Raw genomic sequence first — 23,439 nt, 5'->3', positions numbered from 1 at the left:
TCTGGAACCATCGCAGCCCTGGCCTCTGGCACGGGTCGACGGCCAAAAGGGGGCTGGACGATTCCTTACCCGCCAAGCCTCTATCTCCTTCGAGACTGTGTGAGCAGAAGAGAGACTGGAAGGATGTGCACACATCGCCCCAGCAGTAACACCACCGGCGGCGAATCTGGTTTGGAGGGAGTCCAAGTGGGACTCATCGTTTTTATTTTGTCCATTTTTATTTTATTATTTATTTTATTTTTTCATGAGAGAGAGAGAGAGAGAGAGGCAGAGACACAGGCAGAGGGAGAAGCAGGCTCCATGCAGGGAGCCCGACGTGGGACTCGATCCCGGGTCCCCAGGATCACGCCCTGGGCCAAAGCCGGCACTAAACCGCTGAGCCACCCGGGCTGCCCTTTTTTGTCCATTTTTAAAAGAGAAGAAAAACCCAGGCCAGTCTAGTGGAGAAACAGCTCATCACTGTCCCAGCAGGGAGGGAAAAAATCTCTACTTCTGAACAGTTGAAGGAGCACTGCGTCAGCAACCAAGGCGAGGTTTTCTGATGTAGTCATATTTTTTGGCTCGTATTTGTAAAAAGCGTGCCAGACTAGACTGCAGTGAAACAGATACCAGACAACAGCCGGGGAGGATGTCTGTGGCGTGCGTAACAGAGAAAAATCTACAAATGACAGAAATATACAGCTGCTTCGGAGATGCTTTCTGGAAGGAGGTATTTACACATAAAACACAAATACAATTAACATTATCAAAGCACTTTCCGAGCTGTCAAAGAAGGAGAACAGGAGAGAAAAATATGTTGTCTTGAAAGGAGGAAATGCAGCGCCGTCACGCGGAAAAGCCGGGTTTTATTCTAAGGCGAGCTACACATGAAGCCACGAATAAAAGTAATAATAGTTGATTCAGGCTATTTCCTGAGCACGTACTACATGCGCCAGACATTGTGCTTTACGCAGAGCAGCTCCACTTAAATCCGCACTCTTGCCGCCTTAGGTAGGCGGTACCCCCCTCGCAGACGGGGCAGGAGAGGCGCAGAGAGGTTCCGTCGCTCGCCCAGGGCCACACAGCTGGTAAGCCCAGGAGCCAGGATGCGATCCCAGGACTGAGTCTCAGCCCAAGGTCCGACCGATTCTGCTCCGACCTCCTGAAACTAAAAGGTGGAGGAGGAGGGTGGTGGCCGCAGGCCGCAGGAAGAGCTCGCCCCCACGCAGGGCCCGCGTCGCCCGTCAGCTGCCAAGGGGCCCTGCGAGCCCCGGCCCGTGGGGCCCTCACGCCGAGGCTCGGACCCTATGGCGGAAGCCGCCCCTGCCCCCCGCAAGCCCAGCCAGGGGCTCTGGGCCAGAACTGTCCTGAGGCCTTTGTGACCACAGAGCTGGGGGTTGCCACGGCGCCCGCAGGGCCTGGGCCGGGGCCTCCTCCCCTGAGCCACCGCTGGCACTCGGCATCTGCACCTGCTCCCCGAGACAGGGCTGCCCCCACCCTGTCCCCGGCCCTGCTCGGCCTCGCCCTCCCGGGAGCCCCCCTCCAGCCTCTGCTCCCCCACCCGTTCCCCCCGGGCTACCAGGCCCCCCACTTCCCTCTGGGCGCTGCCACCATCTCCTCCGCGCTCTGGGCCTCCTTCCCCGCAGCTGAGCTGGGTCTGCGATCTCCAGGGAGGACCATGGGGCGTGGGGGGAAGAAGGGGACCGTGACCCCTCGGGAGCTGAACCCAAGCCCAAGACTTAAAAGGGGGCCTAAAATGGGGAAGAGAAGAAAAATGAAGAGGAAAAAAAAGAAGACTGATATGGAGGAGCTGAAGAAGGAAGTGGTCCTGGTAAGAACCCCCCCCCGCTGCCCTCCTCAGCCCGGGCCGGCCCTCCCCGCTGGGACCAGCTCCCAGGCCAGGCCTGTCCCTCTTCCCCAGGTGCTTCCCCCGCCCCCCGGAAATGACCCGGGTCACCGCCTGTCCCCCAACGACTCCACTGTCCCCTCAGGACGATCACAAATTAACCCTGGAAGAGCTGAGCACCAAGTACTCCGTGGACCTGATGATGGTGAGCGAAGGAGGCCCCTCGGGGGGTGGAGGGTCTCCGTCCCACCGGTCCCACTCGGGGCCCCGACTTGCCGGGCGATGCTGTTACCCGCCCTGCACCCAGGGACGTCGCCCAGCAACACCCCCAAGAGCTCAGGGTGACGTGAGAGAAAGGAGAAGGGGCAGGGCAGCTCTCCAGCCAGGGTCCTCGGGACCCCCTCTCTGCTCCCACGAAGTATCAAGACCCTAAGGAGCTTTGGTTTATGTGAGGTACGTCTACCCACGATGATCCTATTCAACACAACCACTGAGAAAATTAAAAAGCACTCCCTGATTCATTTCGAAATGAGGGTAGATCCACCGTATATGAGTAAAAATAATATTTTCATGACAAATAACTGTTTTCCCAAATAAAAATCTAGCAGCGTCTAGAGCAAACCTCTTTAATGTCTAGCTTTTTAATAGAAGACAGCTGGATTCCCATATATTTTCAGTATTAAATCCGTCGCGATGCTACGCGTCACGTAGCCTCTGGAAACTTCCACCACATGCCCGAGAGCAAGGGTGGGAAAAGACGAACCATGATTTAGCCCCCTTGTGAGAATCGTCTGACCTCGCCGACTCGCCGAGGGGGGCTCGGGGCCCCGTGAGTGCCCAGACCACACTTTGAGAACCACCACTTCAACAGTGAACTAATACTTTGCCTATCACCACTAGTGCTGCTGCTACTGTGGCCACTGACACGAGGACCCCAAATAAAAACTTAGAGTACAAGCTCTTAGTTCTAGAATCTCTTCACTGAAGGGCTCCATCTGGTAACCAGGGAGGCGCGTAGGAGCCTTGAATGTTTTCATTCAAACTGTGTGTCTTTCAGGGGGAGCTGGGGAGGGGCCGGTGGGGACTAAGGAGAGCTTGTTCTAGAGCCCTCTGGGGGGATCCCTGGGGGCTCAGTGGCTGAGCATCTGCCTTCACCTCAGGGTGTGACCCCAGGGTCCCAGGATCGAGTCGCGCGTCGGGCTCCCTGCATGGAGCCTGCTTCTCCCTCTGCCTGGGTCTCTGCCTCTCTGTGTGTCTCTCATGAAATAAATAAAATCTTAAGAAATAAAAAAGAAAAGAAAAGAAAGGACCTTCTGGTGGGTTCTACTCTTTCAGGTAGAGGGAAGGGCACACAGACGCAGGCCCAGGGTACGGGGAGGACCTCTGCATTCATGGGTTTGGTTGGCATTTTCCCCCGAGTCTGAGTGAAAGACCCCAAGTGTGAACGTCCGGACGTCATTGGCGTGCCCCCTCGTGGCGTTGGGCTTGCACGTTAGCTCATCGGCGTGAGGGCTGGCACCCCGGGAAGGCAGGGACCGGCTGGTCCCCGTGTCCTGCCGCTGCACCCGCCCGAGACAGGTGTTGGGTTGTGAGTCAGCCCATCAGCCGAAGTCCCGGCCCGCGCAAGCGTGTGCTAAACGAGGGGAACCCCCCTGTCCTGCCAGTTTAAGGCCCCACTTCTCGAGAAAGAATGCGCAGGTGACCTTCAGGGGGTCGGTTGGTCTCCAGCGCCTGGGGCTGCGGCACCCCGAGCTTCACTCGTGCTGCTCCTCCGCTCGGGGCTCTCTATCCGTCCCTGGTTCCTCTCCACGCAGGGCCTTAGCCCCGAAAGGGCGCAGGAAATCTTGAAAAAAAATGGGCCCAACGCCCTTACCCCGCCCCCCACAACCCCGGAGTGGGTCAAGTTCTGTCGCCAGCTGTTCGGGGGCTTCTCCATCCTGCTGTGGATCGGGGCCATCCTCTGCTTCCTGGCCTACGGCATCCAGGTGCACTACAAGGAGGACTCGACCAAGGACAACGTGAGTGTGCTGGGCTGCGGCCTGCGCCCGCCACGCGCTCCCCCGAGGTCCCCGCCTGAATCCCTGGCGCCCCCGGCTGCTGAGGGACCCCTCAGCCCCCTGCTTCCCCGGCCTGTGGTCTAGCGGCCACGGGCCCAGCTCCCCGAGCCGGATGCTTTCCCCCAGACACGTGCTCTGCTTCACGATCGTCCCACGCCCGGCAGAGCACTCGCAGCCCCTCCTCTTCCCCAGACGGTTCATCCCCGCATCCTCTCCGGTCCCCCTCCCTGGCCAGGCCCCCTCCCCTCCGCATCCCCCAGCCCACAAACCATCTTCCCGGGTGTTTGCTGGACCTTGCTGGCCCTCACGGAAGCTCAGGGTTCCGGAGTGAGGCACCCCGCCTCGGACTCTTCCTTAACCCCGGCTGTTACCCTTGCAAGCTCATTTTCTGAGGATGAAGAAGATGACGAAGACCTCCTGACGAGCCCTCTGTTTCCCCGCCCCCAGCTGTACCTGGGCATGGTCCTGGCTATTGTGGTCATGATCACCGGCTGCTTCTCCTACTACCAGGAGGCCAAGAGCTCCAAGATCATGGAGTCTTTCAGGAACATGGTGCCTCAGGTAGGACTGGGGTGGGAGGATGGAGTGAGGGAGGTGTAGAATGTGGCCAAACACACGAATTTTAAAGTCCCTGGAAAATTATACCCAACAGTACGTGAGCTGAGTGAGGCTGGTGATGAGGATGAGGGTCACTCGTGTTTTACTCTCAGGCCTTAAAAGTACCTGAGAAAGACGCAGCATCACCATGAAGTAGCGTAGTCTGCAACGCATGATCTCAACGTGGCGAGCATAATCTGGAGTCCCAAATGAGAACATTCTATTGAAAGGTGGGAGGTACAAAGGAGGTTGGAGAAGCTGGATTCTTCAAATGTCAGTGACCTTGAAGACAAAGCACAGGGGTGCCTGGGTGGCTCGGTCGGTTGAGCATCTAACTCTTGATTTTGGCTCTCAGGTCGTGATCTCAGGGTTGTGAGATTGAGCCCTGCCTTGGGCTCCAAGCTTGGGGGGGGAGTCTGTTTGCCATTCTCCCTCCCTCCCTCTGCACATCTGTCCTCACCTTGTGCATGCTCTTTCTCTCTAAAAAAAAAAAAAAAAAAAAGACAAAGTGCAGCTATGAGAATGTTCCAGACCACAGGAGGCTAAAGGGACACAACAACTAGTATCTAGACACCTGGCTGAGAGCAAATCCTGTGCTGAAGGAGAAAATAGTGTGGCAAAGGACATACTGGGCCCTGACAAAACTGGAAGACAGACGGTCGATGATGGTCTGGTGTCAAAGGAAATCTAGTGAAATCCACAACCGCGTTGCGGGTGTTTAACACACTGATTCAGGTGCCCGGGTGGCTCAGCGGGTGAGCACCTGCCTTCAGCTCAGGGCGTGACCCCGGGGTCCTGGGATCGAGTCCCGCATCGGGCTCCCCACAGGGAGCCTGCTTCTCCCTCTGCCTGTGTCTCTGCCTCTCTCTGTGTGTCTCTCATGAATAAATAAATATTAATCTTAAAAAAAAAAAAACCAACAACCCATACTGATTCTCGGGATGTCCACACTAAAGTACGCAGGAGAGAAGTTCGCGATGTAGGAAACTTACCCTCCGATGGTGCCAGCACAGACGTGTTCGCACCCTGTACAGTGACCAAATGACAGAGCTCATGGGGTAAGATGTCAACAGGTGAATCTGGATAAAGGTTATACAGGTATTCGCGACACAATTTTTATGCTTGCCACTTTTCTGAGAGTTTAGATGGTTTTCTAATAAGAAGTGATGTTTAAGCATCTGGAAGTAAGATGACAGCAGAAAGAGGTTTCTAGGCACAGAGCTGGAAACTGGGAGAGGAACGGGCGCCAGAATTTCCCGACAGCGTTGTCATGTTCTGGTGTCACAGCCCAGGATCTTTTCCTGGGTTCAGTCAGGGAACGATGCTTTGGTAAAATGAAGTCGGAGTTTGGAGACCTTTAATTAGCTTTTGCTGCCTAACAAGCCACCCCAAACGTGGCTCGGAACAGGAATCAGCGTTTGCCCCACGTCTGTGGCAGGGCTGTTCTGATCTGGGGTGAGCTGAGGGATGCTGCACGGGCGCAGATGACCTCACCCCCGTGTCTGGGGATGGCCGAGCCGGCTGTGACAGCCGGGGCCTTTCTCCTTCTGACCTCTCTTCCTCCAGGAGGCTGGCTCAGGCTTGCTCGATCCGGAGGCAGGGGGGTTCCCAGGGACAGCAGGGCAAGCCCCCACCTGCAAGTACTTTTTAAGCTTTTTTTAAGCTCTACATCATGCTTCTAATGTCTGATGAGCTGGAGCACGGCGTACAGCCAAGCCTCAGTGTGGGGATGCGGAGGCAGACTCCATCTCTTAGGAGAGGACCGTTGCAGTCGCGCTGCAAGGGACAGGATGGTCAGCATTCAGAGTCTGCCACAGAGCCCCTCCAGGGTGGTGTGCCGAGGGACGGCATCGAGAAGGGAGTCAGAAGGAAGGCGATGAGGCACAGGAGCTTACAGGCCAGGAGCGGGTGTGGGGGACGCAGAAAACTTCGGCAATGACCCCGCACCATCATCCCACAGCAAGCTCTGGTGATTCGAGCTGGAGAGAAGATGCAGATCAATGTAGAGGACGTGGTGGTAGGAGACCTCGTGGAGGTGAAGGGGGGAGACCGAATCCCGGCGGACCTCCGGCTCATCTCCACGCAGGGATGTAAGGTGAGGGAGTGAGGGGAGCCCCGGGAGGGGGCCAAGCACGGTCTTAGGTGGCCTCAGGTAGTGAGCCGGACTCGGTTAAGGAAAGCACGCTCTTATTATCCAGAACCTCCAGAAGTGACGAGTGCAAATTCGAGGTTGGAGACAACAGGTGCTTGTGTGTAAATTTGTTTCTCCCCGCGTGCCAATAATGATGATGGTGGTGGCAGACGAAGACGTGTCACCGTCATAAAGGAATCTTTCCTCCCATGCTCACTTGACGACCCATCCTCCCTCCCATCCAGGTGGACAACTCATCCTTGACTGGAGAGTCAGAGCCCCAGACCCGCTCCCCTGACTTCACCCACGAGAACCCTCTGGAGACCCGCAACATCTGTTTCTTCTCCACCAACTGTGTGGAAGGTGAGCATCACACCATAAATGCCTCGTTGCAAAAGCAGAGATTGAAATAAAGATTTCAAGAACGCCCTATCTTCTCAAGGTAGTTGGGTAGGTAACAGCTGGTGACCAGCCCAGGTCCTCCAGCACTCACGAGCTGTATGACCTTTGGTGAAAGGTCAAAGCCACCATTTCCACATTTGCACCACGATGATACCAAGGGTCGCTATCCCGTAGATTTTTATGTGGATTCAATGAGACAATGCGTATACAACACCCAGCACAAAGCCTCACACGTTGGAAGTGCCCTGTGATCGTCACCGCGTATCATTCCAGCCGGTGAACGGACTGTGCTCTCTAGAAGTTGAAAACAGCCCAGAAGGGCAGAAAATTATTCAGCCCCACTAGGTCAACCTTCTCCTGAATGAGCCCCAGCTTCTCACTATTCCAGGGAGGTATTGGCATTGGAAAGTTGAGTTTCCCGAGGTGCCGCTCACACTTTGGCTTTGCTCCTCGAACCTAAGACACCTGAACAGGGAGGCAATTCTGAAAGGTGGTTGCAACGGACTCAGTCTCATGTCAACCTTCCCCCTTGAGGAGGCCAGCAAGACTCTCTGGAACATACGTGAAAGCCATTATTCATGCTTAAGAACAAATGTTCGGGTATCTAAGAAACAGCTATTTTTTTAATTGAACGCCCCGTATGGGCCGAGTGCTTACAGATGTCTCTGGCCCTCACGACACAACACAGCAGGCATTATCTCTACTTCACATGTGAAGAGCTCAAAGGAATTAAATGCGGTACCCAAGGGCACAAGTCAATAGCAAAGAGGAGACTCAAGGAATCCTTGAGTGCGGGTCTGTCTCCCAAAGCTCGTGCTCTTTCCACAGACCCTTCCCTGGAATAAAGCTTGCCAACGACCTCTCCGGTCATGAAAGTGTTTGACAAATATTTTAAAAGACAAGAATAGCAATAAAGCTGAAGAAGAATCCATCCAGAAAATAAAATATATATATTGAAACTTAAAAAAAATTTTTTTTTGATTGGGCAGAGAGATGCAGGTTATCAAGCTTCCCTTGAAAGCACTAGATTCTTTTTTTTTTTTTTTTTAAGATTTTATCTATTCATGAGAGACACAGAGAGAGGCAGAGACACAGGCAGAGGGAGAGGCAGGCTCCATGCAAGGAGCCCAATGTGGGACTCGATCCTGGGTCTCCAGGATCACACCCTGGGCTGAAGGCAGCGCTAAACTGCTGGGCCACTGGGGCTGCCCCAAGCACTAGATTCCTATTATTAACTTTTAGGGAAAAGTTTTGCTCACATTTGTCCTTCCCAAGTAGGTTTTTTATCACCAACATATATGCTTCAGAGAAGGGGGAGAGTGGGCAGTGGCATCCCATCCGAGAAACAAGGGTCTGGCGGGGATAGAGGCGGCCTTAATGGGAGACCAGAGGGACTCAACATGTGGCCCAGAGGATGGAGAGAGGTTGCAGGAGCTCTTGACTCTTAAAGGGAGGAATGTCCATGCACTTTGCAAATGAGGAGCATACCTTAACCTTTATTCCAGACCCTCTGCTCCCTACTTTCGTGGCCCTGATAGGGCAGTGGGTACAGACATCTGTCTTTGGGTTCTCGTGCATCTCCATGGGGCCTGAGCTGTCTCCCTCTAGATGTGCAGGACAACAGAGGAGTCTGTCCAGCCGGGGGTATGAGAGCCTTGCCCTTGGGCTTAACTTCCCCAGGTTGACATCAACCCATCCTACGTCTAGATACTAGATCCTGCCTCTCCGCACATGGGTTAATCCATTTTTCACAGTAAAAATGAAGAACTAGACCAAACTGTGACACAAAATAGTTACAGGGAGCCCCAGATTCCATGCCTGCCCCAAACACCAAACGCTCTCGGCACCTCTCAGCAAGTGTAGCGTCCTCGACAAGACCCGGCGAAGGCCTCGGCCCTTCCGGGGACAGCCAGCGTGGAGCGCGTGTGCGAAGGGCCTCGTGCCCGAGCCACTCTTCCCTGGAACACCGGCCTCCCGTGGCCATCCAGGTGGGACCCTGCTCTCAGGCGCACTCAGCTGGAGGCTGCCCCAGAGATGAGCGGCCTCCCGCACCACAGTGTCTGTGGGAGCTGTCGGGGTAGAGCCGCCCCCACTGAGCCCCACGTGTGACTCTGAATCATCCCTCCTTAAGACCCTGAACTCCTCTAAACGAAGAAAAGGAAGACACCGACAGTCGCGCACCTACTGGGTGCCCGATTCGGTTCTGGGCTCCTTGACGGGCGCGCACCCCTCGTGCCAAGCTGAGGAAGCCGGAGTCGGTGTAAGGAGCTCGCCCTGGGCACACGCTGCCCCGGTGGAAAGTTGAACTTGCGGCCGGAGTCCCCGGATTCTAAACTAAGTGCTACTTCTAGAACAGGGTGATTCTGACCGTGACTTGGAAGGGTAGCAACTGCCCCATCACAGCGAAGCGGGAAACCTGTTTTGAGCCAAGAACCTAGTCTGGGCCCTCGGCCGTCACCTCAAGCCCCGTGAGTGAGTGAGTGAGTGAGTGAGTGAGTGAGCGGCCTCCAAGGCGCAGAGGTCGCCCCCCCCCAGGCCGCGCAGGCCCCGAGCCCGTGTTATGGCCTCTGCTCCCCGGCAGGGGTCAGGCTGGCTCCAGCGCCGAGCGGGGAGAGGCTCGGCCTCGCCACCACCCATCCGCAGGGTAACTCTCGGTGGTAGGGGTGACGGGGCACTCTGCCACTCGCAGGGGAGGCGCAGCTGCACCCCCAGCTCTACCCGCCCCTCCCGCCCCAGGTGTGACAACCGCCAGCCCTCCAGATGTTGCCCTGTGTCTCCCGGGGACGGACTGCCACCAGCTGCGGACCACTGGTTTGGGGGATGAGCAGATGCTGGAAGGGAGGACTCTAGAAGGGCGCCCCTATTCCTGGGGCTCTAGAAACTCCGGCTGCTGAGGGCCGAGAAGGACACATACAGGCCGTCGAGCTTCTCGACAGGCAAGGCGACGAGTCCACGACATTGGACAACTGTGAACTCTCCGCAGAGGTGTTTCGGGCGAGAACTTTACTTGTATAAAGTAAACACGCGAGGGCAGCCCGGGTGGCTCGGAGGTTCAGCGCCTGCCTTGGGCCCAGGGCGTGATGCTAGAGACCCGGGATCGAGTCCCGCGTCGGGCTCCCTGCATGGAGCCTGCTTCTCCCTCTGCCTGTGTCTCCGCCTCTCTCTCTCTCTCATGAATAAATAAATAAAATCTTAAAAAAAAAAAAAAACCTGAACACACGGAGCATAGAATACAAGAGCCTCCCGGAGGGCCTCCTCGAGTGTCCACCTTGCTGTTGAGCACAGAGGGTTCTCCTCGTGGGCGCCCAGGCCGGCAGCGCCCCGCCTCAGACCTCCCCGTTGCTCCGCAGGAACAGCCCGGGGCATCGTGATCGCCACGGGAGACTCCACGGTGATGGGCCGCATCGCCACCCTGACGTCCGGCCTGGTGGTCGGCAAGACCCCCATCGCGGCTGAGATCGAGCACTTCATCCAGCTGATCACGGGGGTGGCCGGCTTCCTGGGGGTCTCCTTCTTCGTGCTCTCGCTCATCCTGGGCTACGGCTGGCTGGAGGCTGTCATCTTCCTCATCGGCATCATCGTGGCCAACGTGCCCGAGGGGCTGCTGGCCACCGTCACCGTGAGTGGCCAAGGGGGAGGGCGGCCTCTGGGCAGACACCCGCCCCAGGGGGTGAGACCCTTAGTCTCTCTCTGGCTGTTGAACCCAGTGCAGAGGACCCGTGACGTGTGTGCCTCAGCTCCCAAACCCTCCCGGCTTCCTCCCCCCATGTGTTCTGGTGCCTTCTCTTTCTTCCCCGTGGGTAGCGATGCAGGAAGCGTTAGATTCTTCGTGGCCGGCAATGAGTTCCGGTCCTGGCTGCACCGGCCGGGAAACTTGGCCAAATCACTGAACATCTCCAGATTAACTCAGAATTATAGCATCTTGTTGGGAAGGACTTCAAAGCCCATAAAAATCCAACCTTTCGACCAATGCTGAATATCTCGTGCACACACCATGGGAGGAGATGATTATTTCTAGTCCTGGGAAGTCCGCCCCTTTGGTCTCCGCTCATGTCACCGCTGGGTTGCTCTAGCTGGATCTCATTGTGTTGAGCAGAAATATGATTTCCTGTTTGGTCCTGGTTTTCCCATCTGAAGAAACACAAAACAAGTCATTTCTCTCTCTCCTACAAACTATGCTTTTGTGTGACCCTCACACTCTCTGGTGGGAGGTGAAATCATCTTTTTCCCCCAGTTTTTCACATAACATGGTCATCCCTGGTTTATTGGTCACCTATGTTGGGATATGCTCTAGTTTATCAATATTCTTCTTAAAATAGAAACAAGAATAATACTCAGGGTGTGGTTGGTTAGCACAAAAACCTCAGGACTGGTGCTAATATGTAAATAAATCATAACCCCGTGATCAGGCTTCTATATTCATATAACCCTCGCCTGGGCAGCCCGGGGGGCTCAGTTTAGCGCTGCCTTCAGCCCAGGGCCTGATCCTGACGTCCCAGGATCGAGTCCCACGTCAGGCTCCCTGCATGGAGCCTGCTTCTCCCTCTGCCTGTGTCTCTGCCTCTCTCTCTCTCTCTCTCTGTGTCTCCAATGAATAAATAAATAAAATCTTGAAAAAAAAATATAATCCTCACCTAAGAACATATTAGTTTTTAAAACAACCCCGCCACCCAGCTGACTTTCATTGAACTCCTGGTCCACATAATGAAGGTCAACAAAAATTTCCTGGTTTAAACAATTTCTCAAGTCCTTTCCAATGTTGCAATATTCTTTCTCAATTTCAAGATTCTCCCCCTTTTTCTTCTTCTTTTTTTTTTTTTTTTTTCTTTCCATTGGTACAAGTCCCGTTACGTCACAGTGGAAGGTTAGCTACTGACCTGGTTCCCGGGAAGGCTGGACTTGAGAAGGGTGCTTGAACTTGACTGGAACAGGGCTGCTGAACAGAAGAGACGAAAAGGGTCCAGGGGAGCAGAACATTCCGGGGGAGAAAGTCATCCTCTATGGTCCCTGGTAAAGGAAGACACTCTTTTTCCAAAGCTCGGTCGTAAAGCACAAACATGATCCCTCCCCGACTTCCTTTGCCATGGCCACAGATGGAATTGCTAAAGACGAGGTGGGAGCAAAAGGGAAACACCCAAAAAATGTCAATAGCAAGAGAAACCATCGGATTTCCAGAACGCCAAGTGGTGGGAGCAGCTGCCCCGGCCATCTCCGGTAATTCTCAGCGTCTTCACGGCCTTAGGTGTGTCTGACCCTGACGGCCAAGCGCATGTCGCGCAAGAACTGCCTGGTGAAGAACCTGGAGGCAGTGGAGACGCTGGGCTCCACCTCCACCATCTGCTCCGACAAGACGGGCACCCTCACCCAGAACCGCATGACCGTCGCCCACATGTGGTTCGACAAGACCATATACGAGGCCGACACCAGCGAAGAGCAGACCGGTGAGCAGCGGCCCCGGCGGGCCTCACGGCGGGGATGGCTGGTGCGGGGCTGAGGGACTGACGGGACGGCTGGGCCCTGGCTGCAGGGAGCGGGGGGACAGGGCAGGGTGCAGGCAAGTCCCTGCTCTAAACCCCCCCCACCACCCGCCCTCACTCACGAGTCTCTTCTTCCTCCCCAGGGAAGACGTTTGCCAAGGGCTCCACTACCTGGTTCATCCTGGCCCGAATCGCTGCCCTCTGCAACCGAGCTGACTTTAAGCCTAACCAGGAGACCCTTCCCATTGCCAAGGTATCAGTCCTGGGGGGGACCCCGGGGTGTCTAGGGCAACCCCGCCCTCTTCCCAGAGATCCCTATCCTGGCGCTCAGCGATCACCGCCAGGACCTCCCCATTGTGCCCTGTCCTGGACCGCACCTCTCGGGCTCACCTGGGGCTCCCCTCGCCAACCCCATCCCGGCAGCGGGCAACAACAGGGGATGCTTCCGAGTCCGCCCTCCTCAAGTTCATCGAGCAGTCGTACAGTTCTGTCGAGGAGATGAGAGAGCAGAACCCCAAGGTGGCAGAGATTCCCTTTAATTCCACCAACAAGTACCAGGTACAGAACCCACGGGGGTGGGATGGTGGCGGGAGACGGGGGGGCTCAGCATTTGGGGAAACGGGAGCTTTGCCTTCGCCTTCACCTTCACTGTCCCCTCAGCACAACAGAATAGAGACCGTGGGTAACCAGCACCCCACGGCGGGGGGCAGGTGTGGGGGGGAGGCTCAGCTCAAGGGAAAGTGCCCGGCAGGTAAAGGGAGGCAGTGGCGTTCGGGCCTAAGTGGAGCAGAGAGGGCGCGCGGGGGTGTCGCGTGGGTAGCAAGGGCTGCTCCGTGACAGCCGCGGGGGCTCCTGCGAGGTTGGCCGCGCAGGTGAGACTGGGTTTGCAAGGCCCCGCCCGTTGGCGCCTCGCTTCACTCCAGCTGTGATCCTAGCAGCTGCCAGCAGGTAGGTGATGGGGCGGGGGCTCCAGCCTCCAGGAAGGTCGGGCTCCTACGGGACAGTCATGGTTTGCTCAGAGGAGCGGAATTCTCAATGCGCTACCACAGGGGCCAGACGCTCAGGTGCAGTCGAGACAGGAGAAAGGAGACCCACCCCCAAAAAAAAAGTCAGTTTTGTTTTCCTGTCTTAAAAAACACATAACCGTGCTCGCTTTGGCAGTGCAGGTACTAATGGGCGAACAACACAGAGGGGCAGCAGGGCCTGCGGACGGGCTAACGCACCTGGCGTCATAGGTGAAAGTTGCTAAGACAGTAGGTCCCCCCCGCCCCGATTTTCCTCACGAGGGAAAGGAAATCATAGCTTAAAAAAAATAGCAATAACATAACAAAAGCTACATAAGGGGTTTTGAGTTTTTAAAACCCACTTGCAAAAAAAAAAAAACCCACTTGCCTGTGTCCTCACACTGCACACGGAGCCAGTAAGGGTTAAAGGAACAGATCCAGAGTCCTCCTGTCTCTGCCGGCTCCCAGCCAGTGTAATAAGATAAGTCTCCCGAGCCCGAACTGCAAACTTATGTCTACTTTTCTCCCGACGTTCGGTGGCCTCACAGCCCAGACAAGAATTCTGTGCGCGGCGGGCCCGGATCAAAGCCGGTGCCTGCAAAGAGGTAGATATTTCTTTCTCCACGTGATTTGAAATAAAAGCAAAACGTAATCTCTGCCGTTTGTTGGGGTGTCCAACAAAAGAGCCACTTTCCAAAAAAAAAAAAAAAATAGCCACTTTCCCCCAAAGGACTAGGTTAGTTAGTGGATCTCCTGAGCTACCGGGCAGCACGTGTGGAGGGCACGGTCTTCCTCTGCGGCACCCGCCCCGCGTGTGCTCGGCCCCACGGGGGACTCCGGGGACAGCAGGAGCCCCGGGCTCTGCGAGGCCGCCCCCCCCCACCTCTTCCTTGCTCTCAGGTTGAAATGAAAGGAGGGTCCTCTGTTCTGGTATTTCCGGCTTTCTCTCACCTTTTATCCATAATTTCTAACAAGATGTGAGTTTTTCGTGACCAAGTTACCCCGCATGTGTAGGCCCTGCTGTCCCCCCCCCCCCCCCATCATCTGCAGTAATCACTCGGGAGATCAAGCTTTTTAAAAAACCTCGCAGAGCTCTCTGTTGAAACAAGTCGCGGTTCTCCCTCTTACCGGCTCAAGCGTGTTTTGAATGTAGCTGAAAGTCACAGGAAACACTTGAAAGTCTCCAGTGGGACGGTCTTAAGAGCATTTTACGCACAGGCTACCCCCGCCGCACCTTGCTGGTCCCCTGGGCGGTGTGGTCGCCTCTGCACCTGCTCCCCTCGAGGCGCAGGTTCTGGGCCGGAACAGGCTACATACGGGAGAGGGGCCTCCCGGCGCGGAAGGGGAGCTGCAGCGTAGTCCCCGCTCACAGAGCACAGCACCCTCTCCCCTCCGGGTCTGTGGTCCCCTCACGTTCACTCGTGAATGTGGCCTTCCTGCCCACCCCGACCCCGACCCTGACCCCGACCCCGACCCCGGCCCCACGCAGCCACTAGCCCCTGGGACTTCCTGCACCGTCGGGAGAGTTGCAAACGGATAACCACGACTAACCTACTCCTGGACTCTGCTTCATGGTTGTCCAGGCACTTTTTTAACAATGATCTGACCCTCAAACAGCAGGACGTGAACTGCATGGATCCACTTGAAACGCCGACGTTTCTCGGTAAACGCAGCTCGGTCCTGTCCGTGGATTTTCTCTCCCCTGTGATTCTCTTCACGTTTTCCTTTCCCTGGCTCACTTTCCTGCAAGCATACAGCCTGGGAGACAAAGGACACACAGCCTAGGTGTTAACTGACTGTTGGTGTTACTGGTAAGGGTCACGGCAGGCTGAATTTGTAGTGAGGTTTGGGGCGGATTTTTGACTGTGTCGTGTCTCACAAAAACCCAGTGAAGTCAGCACCACAGGCTCTTTTGCACCGTATCAGAGGAGCTGAGGTTTTCAGAGGTTAACGCGGGTTGGCCTGAGGTCACGGAGCACTCCCGCTGGCCCCGGGACACAGGCCTGTGGACCCCCGTCCCCTTCCCTGTCCACTCGGCTGCCTCTGCCCGGCTCACGCTTCTGCTTTCCAGGCAGAGAGGAAGCAGAGAAAGCCAAGCCCTGCTTGTGCCTCAAGGGAAAGCAGAGATGTGGGTGCAAATAACGCACACGGGGGGAGCTGGGATCCCTGGACGGGAGGAGGGGAGGGCTCGAGCCTGAGTCAGATCTGACTGGAGGGAGGGGGCTGTGTTGGGGTCATGGGACAAAGCAAGTGCAGGGGGTTAGGAAACAGGTTGTTTATTGTTTTACCCTCAAAAACCTTTCCCCTGGGACCCCCGGGTGGCTCAGCGGTTGGGCGTCTACCTTTGGCCCAGGGCGTGACCCCAGGGACCCGGGATCAAGTCCCACATCGGGCTCCCTGCGGCGTGGAGCCTGCTTCTCCCTCTGCCTGTGTCTCTGCCTCTGTGTGTGTGTGTGTGTGTGTCTTTCATGAATAAATAAATAAAATCATAAAAAAAAAAACCTTTCCCCTGCTTTCCTACCCCGACCCTTGCTTGCTCCCTCCTCCTGCTGCTGCTGCGAGGACTCCTCCTCTCTCCTCCCCAGATGTCCATCCACCTGCAGGAGGACGGCTCCCAGGCCCACGTCCTGATGATGAAGGGCGCCCCTGAGAGGATCTTAGAGTTTTGCTCCACGTACCTCCTGAAGGGAAAGGAGTACCCCATGGATGACGAGATGAAGAAGAACTTCCAGAATGCCTACCTGGAGCTGGGAGGTCTCGGGGAGCGCGTGCTAGGTGAGGGGCTGCGGACGTAACCTGGAAAGAATGACATCCAAATGCTCATTTGCGGGCTGAGATGTCGGAGATGTTGGGGTGAGCAGGGCTGGGACGCAGGCCCCTGAGTGACAACTGGTCCCTCTGTCTCTCCCCAGGGTTCTGCTTCTTGAACCTGCCTAGCACTTTCTCCAAGGGATTCCGGTTTAATACGGATGAAATCAATTTTCCCATGGAGAACCTTTGTTTTGTGGGGCTCATATCGATGATTGACCCTCCCCGGGCTGCCGTGCCTGACGCTGTGGGCAAGTGTCGTAGTGCGGGGATCAAGGTAAACCCCCGACCGTCCCAGGAGCCCCCGGCCTATCGCACCTTGGAGCAGCGGCGGACAGCCTTGCGTAGAGTAGCTCTCCGTAACCTTGGTTGAATTGAATTGATTTGTTTCCTTGAGCTGATGATTTTTAGTCTTCAGGGAGAACCTAATAGGAAATCCTAAGTTTCTTCTGTAGTTAGAGCCCCGTCGTGTAGGGAGCTTTAAAAATCTGATGCCTGCAGGGCGCCCGGCTGGCTCAGTCGGTGGAGCACGGGGGACCCTTGACCTTGGGACTGTGAGTTCACACCCCACGCTGGGTGCACAGATTACTTAGACAAGCAAACCTAAGGAAAATCTGATGCCTAGGCCACGCCCCCAAGCCTATTAACTTGGAAGCTCCAGGGTGGGGGTGCAGGCATCTACACTCTTTAAACTTTAAGTCTCAGAGATTTCAGTAGGCAAACTTACCTAAGTTTGAGAACCAGCTCCGAGGACGTGCACAGGACTCATCTAGGGGTCCTGCTGGAATGCAAATGTTGATTCAGCAGGTGCAAGACACCCTGAGTCTGTGCATTTGTAGCAAGCTCCCCGGTGACGCGTCGCCGCTGGTCTGCAGACCACGGCCAGAGTAGCAAGGTGCTAGAAGAGGTCAGGCCAGTGTGCTGCTGGGAGGGCGCCAGGGCTGGTCCGGATGACAGCGGGGAGACTGTGCTGCTGCGAGCCAGGCCCTCAGGGCACCTGACTCAGGGTGAAGAGCTACGCCAGCAGGTGCGTGTCCAGCAGAAACCAAGATGGGTTGGTCGGAGAGTGAAGCTCCCAGGCCCGGCATGGGGTGGGGCTTGACTTCTTGGGGGGCTTCATGTGAGGATTCCTCTAGTTCTGACATGGTCCGAACCTCGCTTCCAGGTCAGATGCTGGGTTCACCCACATCCTCACAGATCAGGGACCGACACCTTTCCTGCTCATACCTGATAGTCTGGATCCCAGGCTTGGGGGAGAGCAGGTTCGAGGCCGGGCGGGGGGCGGCGCTGGAGGTATTTAGGGGGAAGGGGATGGGAACAGTCAGCGCGGGCTTTCTCTTAGACCTTGACTGTCGGCGGGCCGTTCGTCTGGGGGCAGCTGGGCCGTGCCAAGTTCAATGATGGGCCACTAGAGTGACAACCCAGGAAAGGACGTAGGAACTATTCCGAGTGAGCTCCCTACGTGCCACATACTATCCAAGCAGCAGCGTCATTACAGCACGTCTGCGTAGGTAGCCCACGTCCGACCTCCCTGGCTCCCGCATCGTGGCCAGAGCTGGAGAAGGGCCCATTGGAGATTTCTGAGCTTCGAGGTGGCCGTTGGATAGGGAATCACTCTGTGGATGTGAAACGCGCCTCGTCTGGGGAGTTGTGGGTCCCTTAGAGCCCGAAGGAGTTACGATTGCACTTGCAGGCAGGGAAGGCCCGAACGAGGTGGGAGGGGTGAGTCAGCCTGGACGTCATCTCAGCCCGAGGCGAGCCTGAGGCCTTGGGGTGGCACCCACTTCCAGCTCTCGCTATCATCTCGCACTTCCTCGGGGCCCTAAGCTCACAGGACTTTGACAGACGTGGTGAGAAATTCTGAGTCGGCCCCTTTTCACTGTAGGGAAGCGTAAGACACATGCAGGGCGCCGTCCTTCGGGGAGGACAAAGGTCGTGGACAGTCGGCGGGTTGTCACCTGGGGTAGGGCCCTCCAGGGCCACTTCCAGAATGGCTCTGATGCAGAGCTGCTAAAAGGGGTCGGAGGGACCCGGGGTCACAGGCAGCGAAGTTCTTACAAGGAGACGACGGCAGGGCTGGTACTTCCCAGGGAGAACCATGTGCTTGGCCCTTGAGGGGAGAAAAAGAGAGCTAAAAATAAATAAATAGAAGCATCCAATTTTATTTGCCACTGGCAGAGGCTCTGGGCGCCGTGAAGGTGTCTGGGCCTCACCGTGAACCCGGCCCCTCCAAGAACTGCAGTCGGGCACCTACAGCGGACTCAGGCTCTCGGACGGGATGGATTCGGGGACCGAAGGGACAAGGGAACAAGGGGGCGACTCGCAAAACCCCATGGGAACTTCGGAGATGCCATCAGCACCCGCAAGTTGGACAGGACATTGCTTCAGTCCCAAGACGCGTCTCCGTGACAGGAAGCCGCCCCTGCAGGACTGCGCTCCTGCTGCACCTGCTGCACCTGCTGCACCTGCTGCACCTGCTGCACCTGCGCCACCGTGGAGCCCCACAAGCCCGCGCCCTGGGAACTCGCTCTCGGGGGACCGACTTTGCCTTTCTGTGCATCCAGCCTGGCGTGGGCGTGGGGAAGGCTGCGGGACAGCCCCCCGAGCCACCGGGCCGGGCCCACGGTGCACCTGCCTGACGGGTCCCAGGTGGCTGTTCACGAACCCCCGGGAGTGGCCCCTGTTGCAGAGCACGGGCCCGTGGGGACAGACCAGCCATCCCTGTGCGGCGAGGAGACAAAAGGAGCAGACTGCTAGGACAGCACGGCGCTCGCAGCTGACCGTCGGGGAGGCAGGGACGGGGAGGGCTGGGACCAGGCACCTGCAAAGGGCTGCAGCCCAGGGGAGGCCGCAGTGAGCGGGAGGCAGGGGGAGCTCTGAGCACACCCGGGCCCAGTGCGTGTTTGCCAGACGTCCCTTTGTTGCCACGTGTTCTACGTGTAGGTGTTTGTCTTTTGAGCTTAAAGATGCAGAATAGCTTCTGGAACTATTGTGTGAAATTCTGAATATAGTAATGAACATGCCCGGAGCCCCAATTTGTTCCTGGGGAACCTAGAACCCGAACTGTCCTGTGTTATGGTCTGGGGGTCCTGACCCAGTCCCCGGGGGTGCAGCCACCATAGCGCACATTCTTGGGGATGAGCTGCAACTAGGCCCCGGGGAATGAATAGGGATCCGTTAGGCCCTTAGGTTGTGGGGACAAAGACGATTCTGTGCCCCTTCCCTCCCCTCCCAACCCAGGTGATCATGGTGACCGGGGACCACCCCATCACAGCCAAGGCCATCGCCAAAGGGGTGGGCATCATATCCGAAGGCAACGAGACCGCAGAGGACATGGCTGCCCGGTTGCAGGTCCCTGTCAGCCAGACCAACCCCAGGTGGGGCCCCTGGAGAGCCCGGATCCGCTGTTTGCCCTCCACCCTCGGCCACCCCACCCCGACCCCACTCACCCCCCTGCCTGGAGGCCCCTGCAGCCGGGAGGAGGCTGGGGTTCACTCACTGCAAAGTAAAGCTTAGTAGGAGAACGACCACGTGACTCTGGCCGTGGGTTCTCAGAGGAAGCGGGAGGAATGACCCCGCAGAGCAGGGGAGAGGCGGGTGGGAAGCGGGGCGTCCGTCCGTCCGTCCGGGGACAGCGGGTGGCTGCGGACAAGGAAGGGGCCGGGCGGAAAGCAGACTCGGAGGCCGTGGCGCAGGCTGCACAGGGGCGCCAGGGCTTCACGGGCTCCTGCCGCAGCCCCTGACATGTCTCCCTCAGGGAAGCCAAGGCCATCGTGGTGCACGGCTCGGACCTGAAGGACATGACGTCGGAGCAGCTGGACGAGATCCTCAAGAACCACACGGAGATCGTGTTCGCGCGGACGTCCCCGCAGCAGAAGCTCATCATCGTGGAGGGCTGCCAGAGGCAGGTGAGCGGGCGCCGCACGGGGCCGGGCCAGCCCAGACCTCCTCGGGCTGGGGGAGTCTCCAAAGAGCCGCCTGCCCGGCCCCTGAGAGGGGCGCCAGTCGGGGGCCCCCCCGAGAGTTGTAATGTCCCCGGAGGAGCAGGAGAGGGAAGGGCCAGGCACAAGGGCTTTCAGAAGCAAGGGATGATGGGATCCGAGTGACCCCGGGATTGGTCTCGATGTGACACAGTGATGACCTGGCTCCTCCTGTGCTTTGCCCAGGGGGCCGTGGTGGCCGTGACCGGGGACGGCGTGAACGACTCCCCCGCGCTCAAGAAGGCCGACATCGGCATCGCCATGGGCATCTCGGGCTCCGACGTGTCCAAGCAGGCCGCCGACATGATCCTGCTGGACGACAACTTTGCGTCCATCGTCACGGGCGTGGAGGAGGGTGAGGGGCAGGGCGCCCGTCGACTCGGGTGACCCCAGGCGGGCGGGAGCTGGTGGGCATCGCTGTCACTCCCCTTGCCCGGCATCCAAGCTCCATGACCCCGCACAGGCTGGGAAGCGTCCACATAAGGCAAAATTCCGTAAATCAGGTTTGGCCGTCCTGGGAACATCACCCCCGGGAGCCCTTCTGGACGAGGTGGGAGGAAAGCGCAGGTGCGACAAGGAGACCAGGGTGTGGTCTAGCATAGGGTGCTCTGTCCTTGCACGCGCACCCCGGGGAGTCCGCAGCAGGTTCCAGGATGTGGCCCCTCCCTGGGACTGCTCCATATGCCACAGTCTCGGGGTCTCTGCGAACCCCTCGCCTGAGTGATGCTGATACGGTGAGATCAGCTGGAGCCCGACCCCAGAACTGACCGCATGAGCCTCACCACCGGCCCTCTGTCCCAGAGAAATCTGAAGACCAGGCCCCCGGGCGAGCGGGGGAGCCCTAGAGTCTGTTCCCCGGGCTCCCCGCCTTCTGCCTGCGGCCAGCTCACTGAAACCCAGGACGACCCATATAATAGTAATAGTCATGCCGTGGCACTAGGCCTAGCGTGATCCTGACGCCGCGCTCACTATTTGGTCTCCATTCAATACATTTTCCAGAGCACCGTGCACCAGGCTCTATTCTAGACACTGGGGAGCAAGGGCGGGAAATAAAAAGACACAAATCCCGACCCTCACGTTCCTTCATTTCTAGGGGAGCAAGACAGTCAAGTGCATAGTAGCTTATGGGGAGATGAGCGCCATGGGGCTGGGGTCAGGGACTTGCGAGGCAGGAGGAATGAGGCTCCGGGAGGTGAGAGGGGCCCAAGGTCACAAGCTATTCGTGGCAGAAAATGGGACTGGGAGCCAAGTCCGGGCTGTCTCGGCCTCAGCCTGAAGCTTCTCCGGCCTTGGTGTCGGCGTTCCCAGACACCTTTCAGCCTCGGCCAGGCCCAAGCCTGTGGCATCCTCAGGGATCAGGGGCTGTTACCCCCACTGCATCCGACCACGGGGGGCTCGCTGGTAAAGCACGGCCCCGAGGGTCACGTAGCTCAGGAGCAAAGCAGGTCTAGGACCTCCGGACGCTGCTCTGTAGTGATCTCTGCCCAGGAGCTGCTGTGCGGGCGGGGTCCTCTCTGCGCTTCTCACAGGAGGGTGGCCGTCCTCCCCCAGGCCGCCTCATCTTTGACAACCTCAAGAAATCCATCGCGTACACCCTGACCAGCAACATCCCCGAGATCACCCCCTTCCTGCTGTTCATCATCCTCAGTATCCCCCTGCCTCTGGGCACCATAACCATCCTCTGCATCGACCTGGGCACAGACATGGTGAGGCCCAAACCGGGACGCAGCCGGCGGAGCTCCTGCGAGGGGGACCGGGGCGCAGGGTGAGGGACAGGGCTCGCTCGAGGGACCCCTGTGTTTCCCTCTGAGCTTTGTCTCCCTTGTCTTGCTTTCCACCCTCCAGGTCCCGGCCATCTCCTTGGCTTACGAGTCAGCTGAGAGTGACATCATGAAGAGGGCCCCACGGAATCCCAAGAACGACAACCTGGTGAACAACCGCCTCATCGGCATGGCCTACGGACAGATCGGTGCGGCCCAGGCCGTGGGGCTGGGGTGGGGAGCGGCTGTACCTGCCCGGCCGCTGCAGGCAGCTCCGCTTGCCAGTCAGGGGGGTATTTTGGTGATAACAAACCGTGTGCTGCCACCACCTCCCCCCGGCACGCAGGGAGCCACCCGTGTGTCATCTGCCCTTAGGAGTCCAGCTGGGAAGGAGCAAACATACATGAACTGATAGCGTCTCTCCAAGGGCCGAGGAGTGAGCGTGCACGGGCCACGGGAGGGCAGAACAGGGCAGGGGGTTCCCGAGCCGGCGGGGCAGTCAGGGCGGCCGAGGGGAGGGAACAGGGCTGGCGCTGGTACAGGGAAGATCGCAGATGCACGGTCAGCTGAGCAGGCCCGAGGAGGGGGAGCCCGTGTGCCGCCCCCAGAAGACTGAGTTAGCAGTCTGGGGGGGCCCCTGCTCCCGAGCAAGGAGCCGTAGAGAATGAGGCTGTGGATGCAGGTAGCATTTGTGCTGCGCCAGCCTTGAAAGGCATTCACCAGCCTTTGGAAGTCTTGGCTCCTGAGTTGCCGCTGTAGTGTTTTGGGGAGCAGGAGGGGGATGGAGGCGGAAGAGACTGAGGGCAGGGGAGACACCCCAATATCTAGAGGAGGAGAGAAACAGATTTAGGAGCCAGACCTACGTCTGGATCCCCAGGTCACCACTTCCTACCTGTGTGATGGTGAATGAGGACTGAATCCTGTTTGGGCTTCAGTGTCCCCACTTATGAAGGGTAAATAGTAGCTTGCAGTCGTGGTGACATCCACGGGGACCTGCTCAGCTCAGCGGTCGGTAGGCAAACGCTGGCAAACGCTTGGTGGACGGAGCTGTCGCTTGGGGCGGGGGGGAGGGGGACAGGCCAGCAACACATAGAGGGGGAGGCGCCAGGGGAGGACAGGACCTGATGAGGGTCCTCGTGTGACAGGAAGTGGACACAGAGGAGCCCAGCGCTAGCTCAGGAGGAAGCGGGAATCAATTCCCTCTGAGGTCCTTTCAGTTTTAAGAGTTTGTGACCCGAAGGTGATTCTGGGTCAGAGCCCCGAAACAAATGTCGGGGCTTGGAGACGAGTCCTGCGGAGGTGTGAATGGGTCGGGTCGCTGATGGCAGCCTCCTGCACACTGGAACCCGGCCGCCACCCCTTCCCTGGTCTGCCTCTCGAGGTCCTTCCCTGAACAGG

The 23,439-nt window shown here is 57.6% G+C and overlaps 1 protein-coding gene across 7 annotated transcripts in view; it reads left to right on the top strand.

Moving 5' to 3' along the window:
- The first annotated feature begins 1,399 nt into the window (after positions 1-1,399).
- Positions 1,400-23,439, top strand: part of ATP1A4 (ATPase Na+/K+ transporting subunit alpha 4) — a 28,594-nt gene continuing 6,554 nt past the window's right edge. For 3 of the 7 annotated variants that reach the window (XM_049107021.1, XM_049107020.1, XM_049107019.1), the window contains exons 1-18: positions 1,401-1,810; positions 1,971-2,030; positions 3,640-3,843; positions 4,330-4,443; positions 6,440-6,574; positions 6,856-6,973; positions 10,363-10,631; positions 12,255-12,453; positions 12,633-12,742; positions 12,913-13,047; positions 14,042-14,098; positions 16,079-16,268; positions 16,406-16,578; positions 19,542-19,678; positions 20,059-20,209; positions 20,468-20,636; positions 21,833-21,987; positions 22,127-22,250. In XM_049107021.1, coding sequence (XP_048962978.1) covers positions 1,658-1,810; positions 1,971-2,030; positions 3,640-3,843; positions 4,330-4,443; positions 6,440-6,574; positions 6,856-6,973; positions 10,363-10,631; positions 12,255-12,453; positions 12,633-12,742; positions 12,913-13,047; positions 14,042-14,098; positions 16,079-16,268; positions 16,406-16,578; positions 19,542-19,678; positions 20,059-20,209; positions 20,468-20,636; positions 21,833-21,987; positions 22,127-22,250 — 2,653 coding nt within the window. In that variant the 5' untranslated portion in view covers positions 1,401-1,657. Of the gene's footprint in view, positions 1,811-1,970; positions 2,031-3,639; positions 3,844-4,329; positions 4,444-6,439; positions 6,575-6,855; positions 6,974-10,362; positions 10,632-11,914; positions 12,126-12,254; positions 12,454-12,632; positions 12,743-12,912; positions 13,048-14,041; positions 14,099-16,078; positions 16,269-16,405; positions 16,579-19,541; positions 19,679-20,058; positions 20,210-20,467; positions 20,637-21,832; positions 21,988-22,126; positions 22,251-23,439 lie in introns of those variants that run through there. The other 4 variants (XM_049107018.1, XM_049107017.1, XM_025420735.2 and 1 more) reach the window with 4 other exon arrangements.

Source organism: Canis lupus, chromosome 38 (genome assembly GCF_003254725.2).
Source record: "Canis lupus dingo isolate Sandy chromosome 38, ASM325472v2, whole genome shotgun sequence".
Classification (NCBI taxonomy): Eukaryota; Metazoa; Chordata; class Mammalia; order Carnivora; family Canidae; genus Canis; species Canis lupus.
This window is presented reverse-complemented; position numbering and strand designations above follow the sequence as displayed.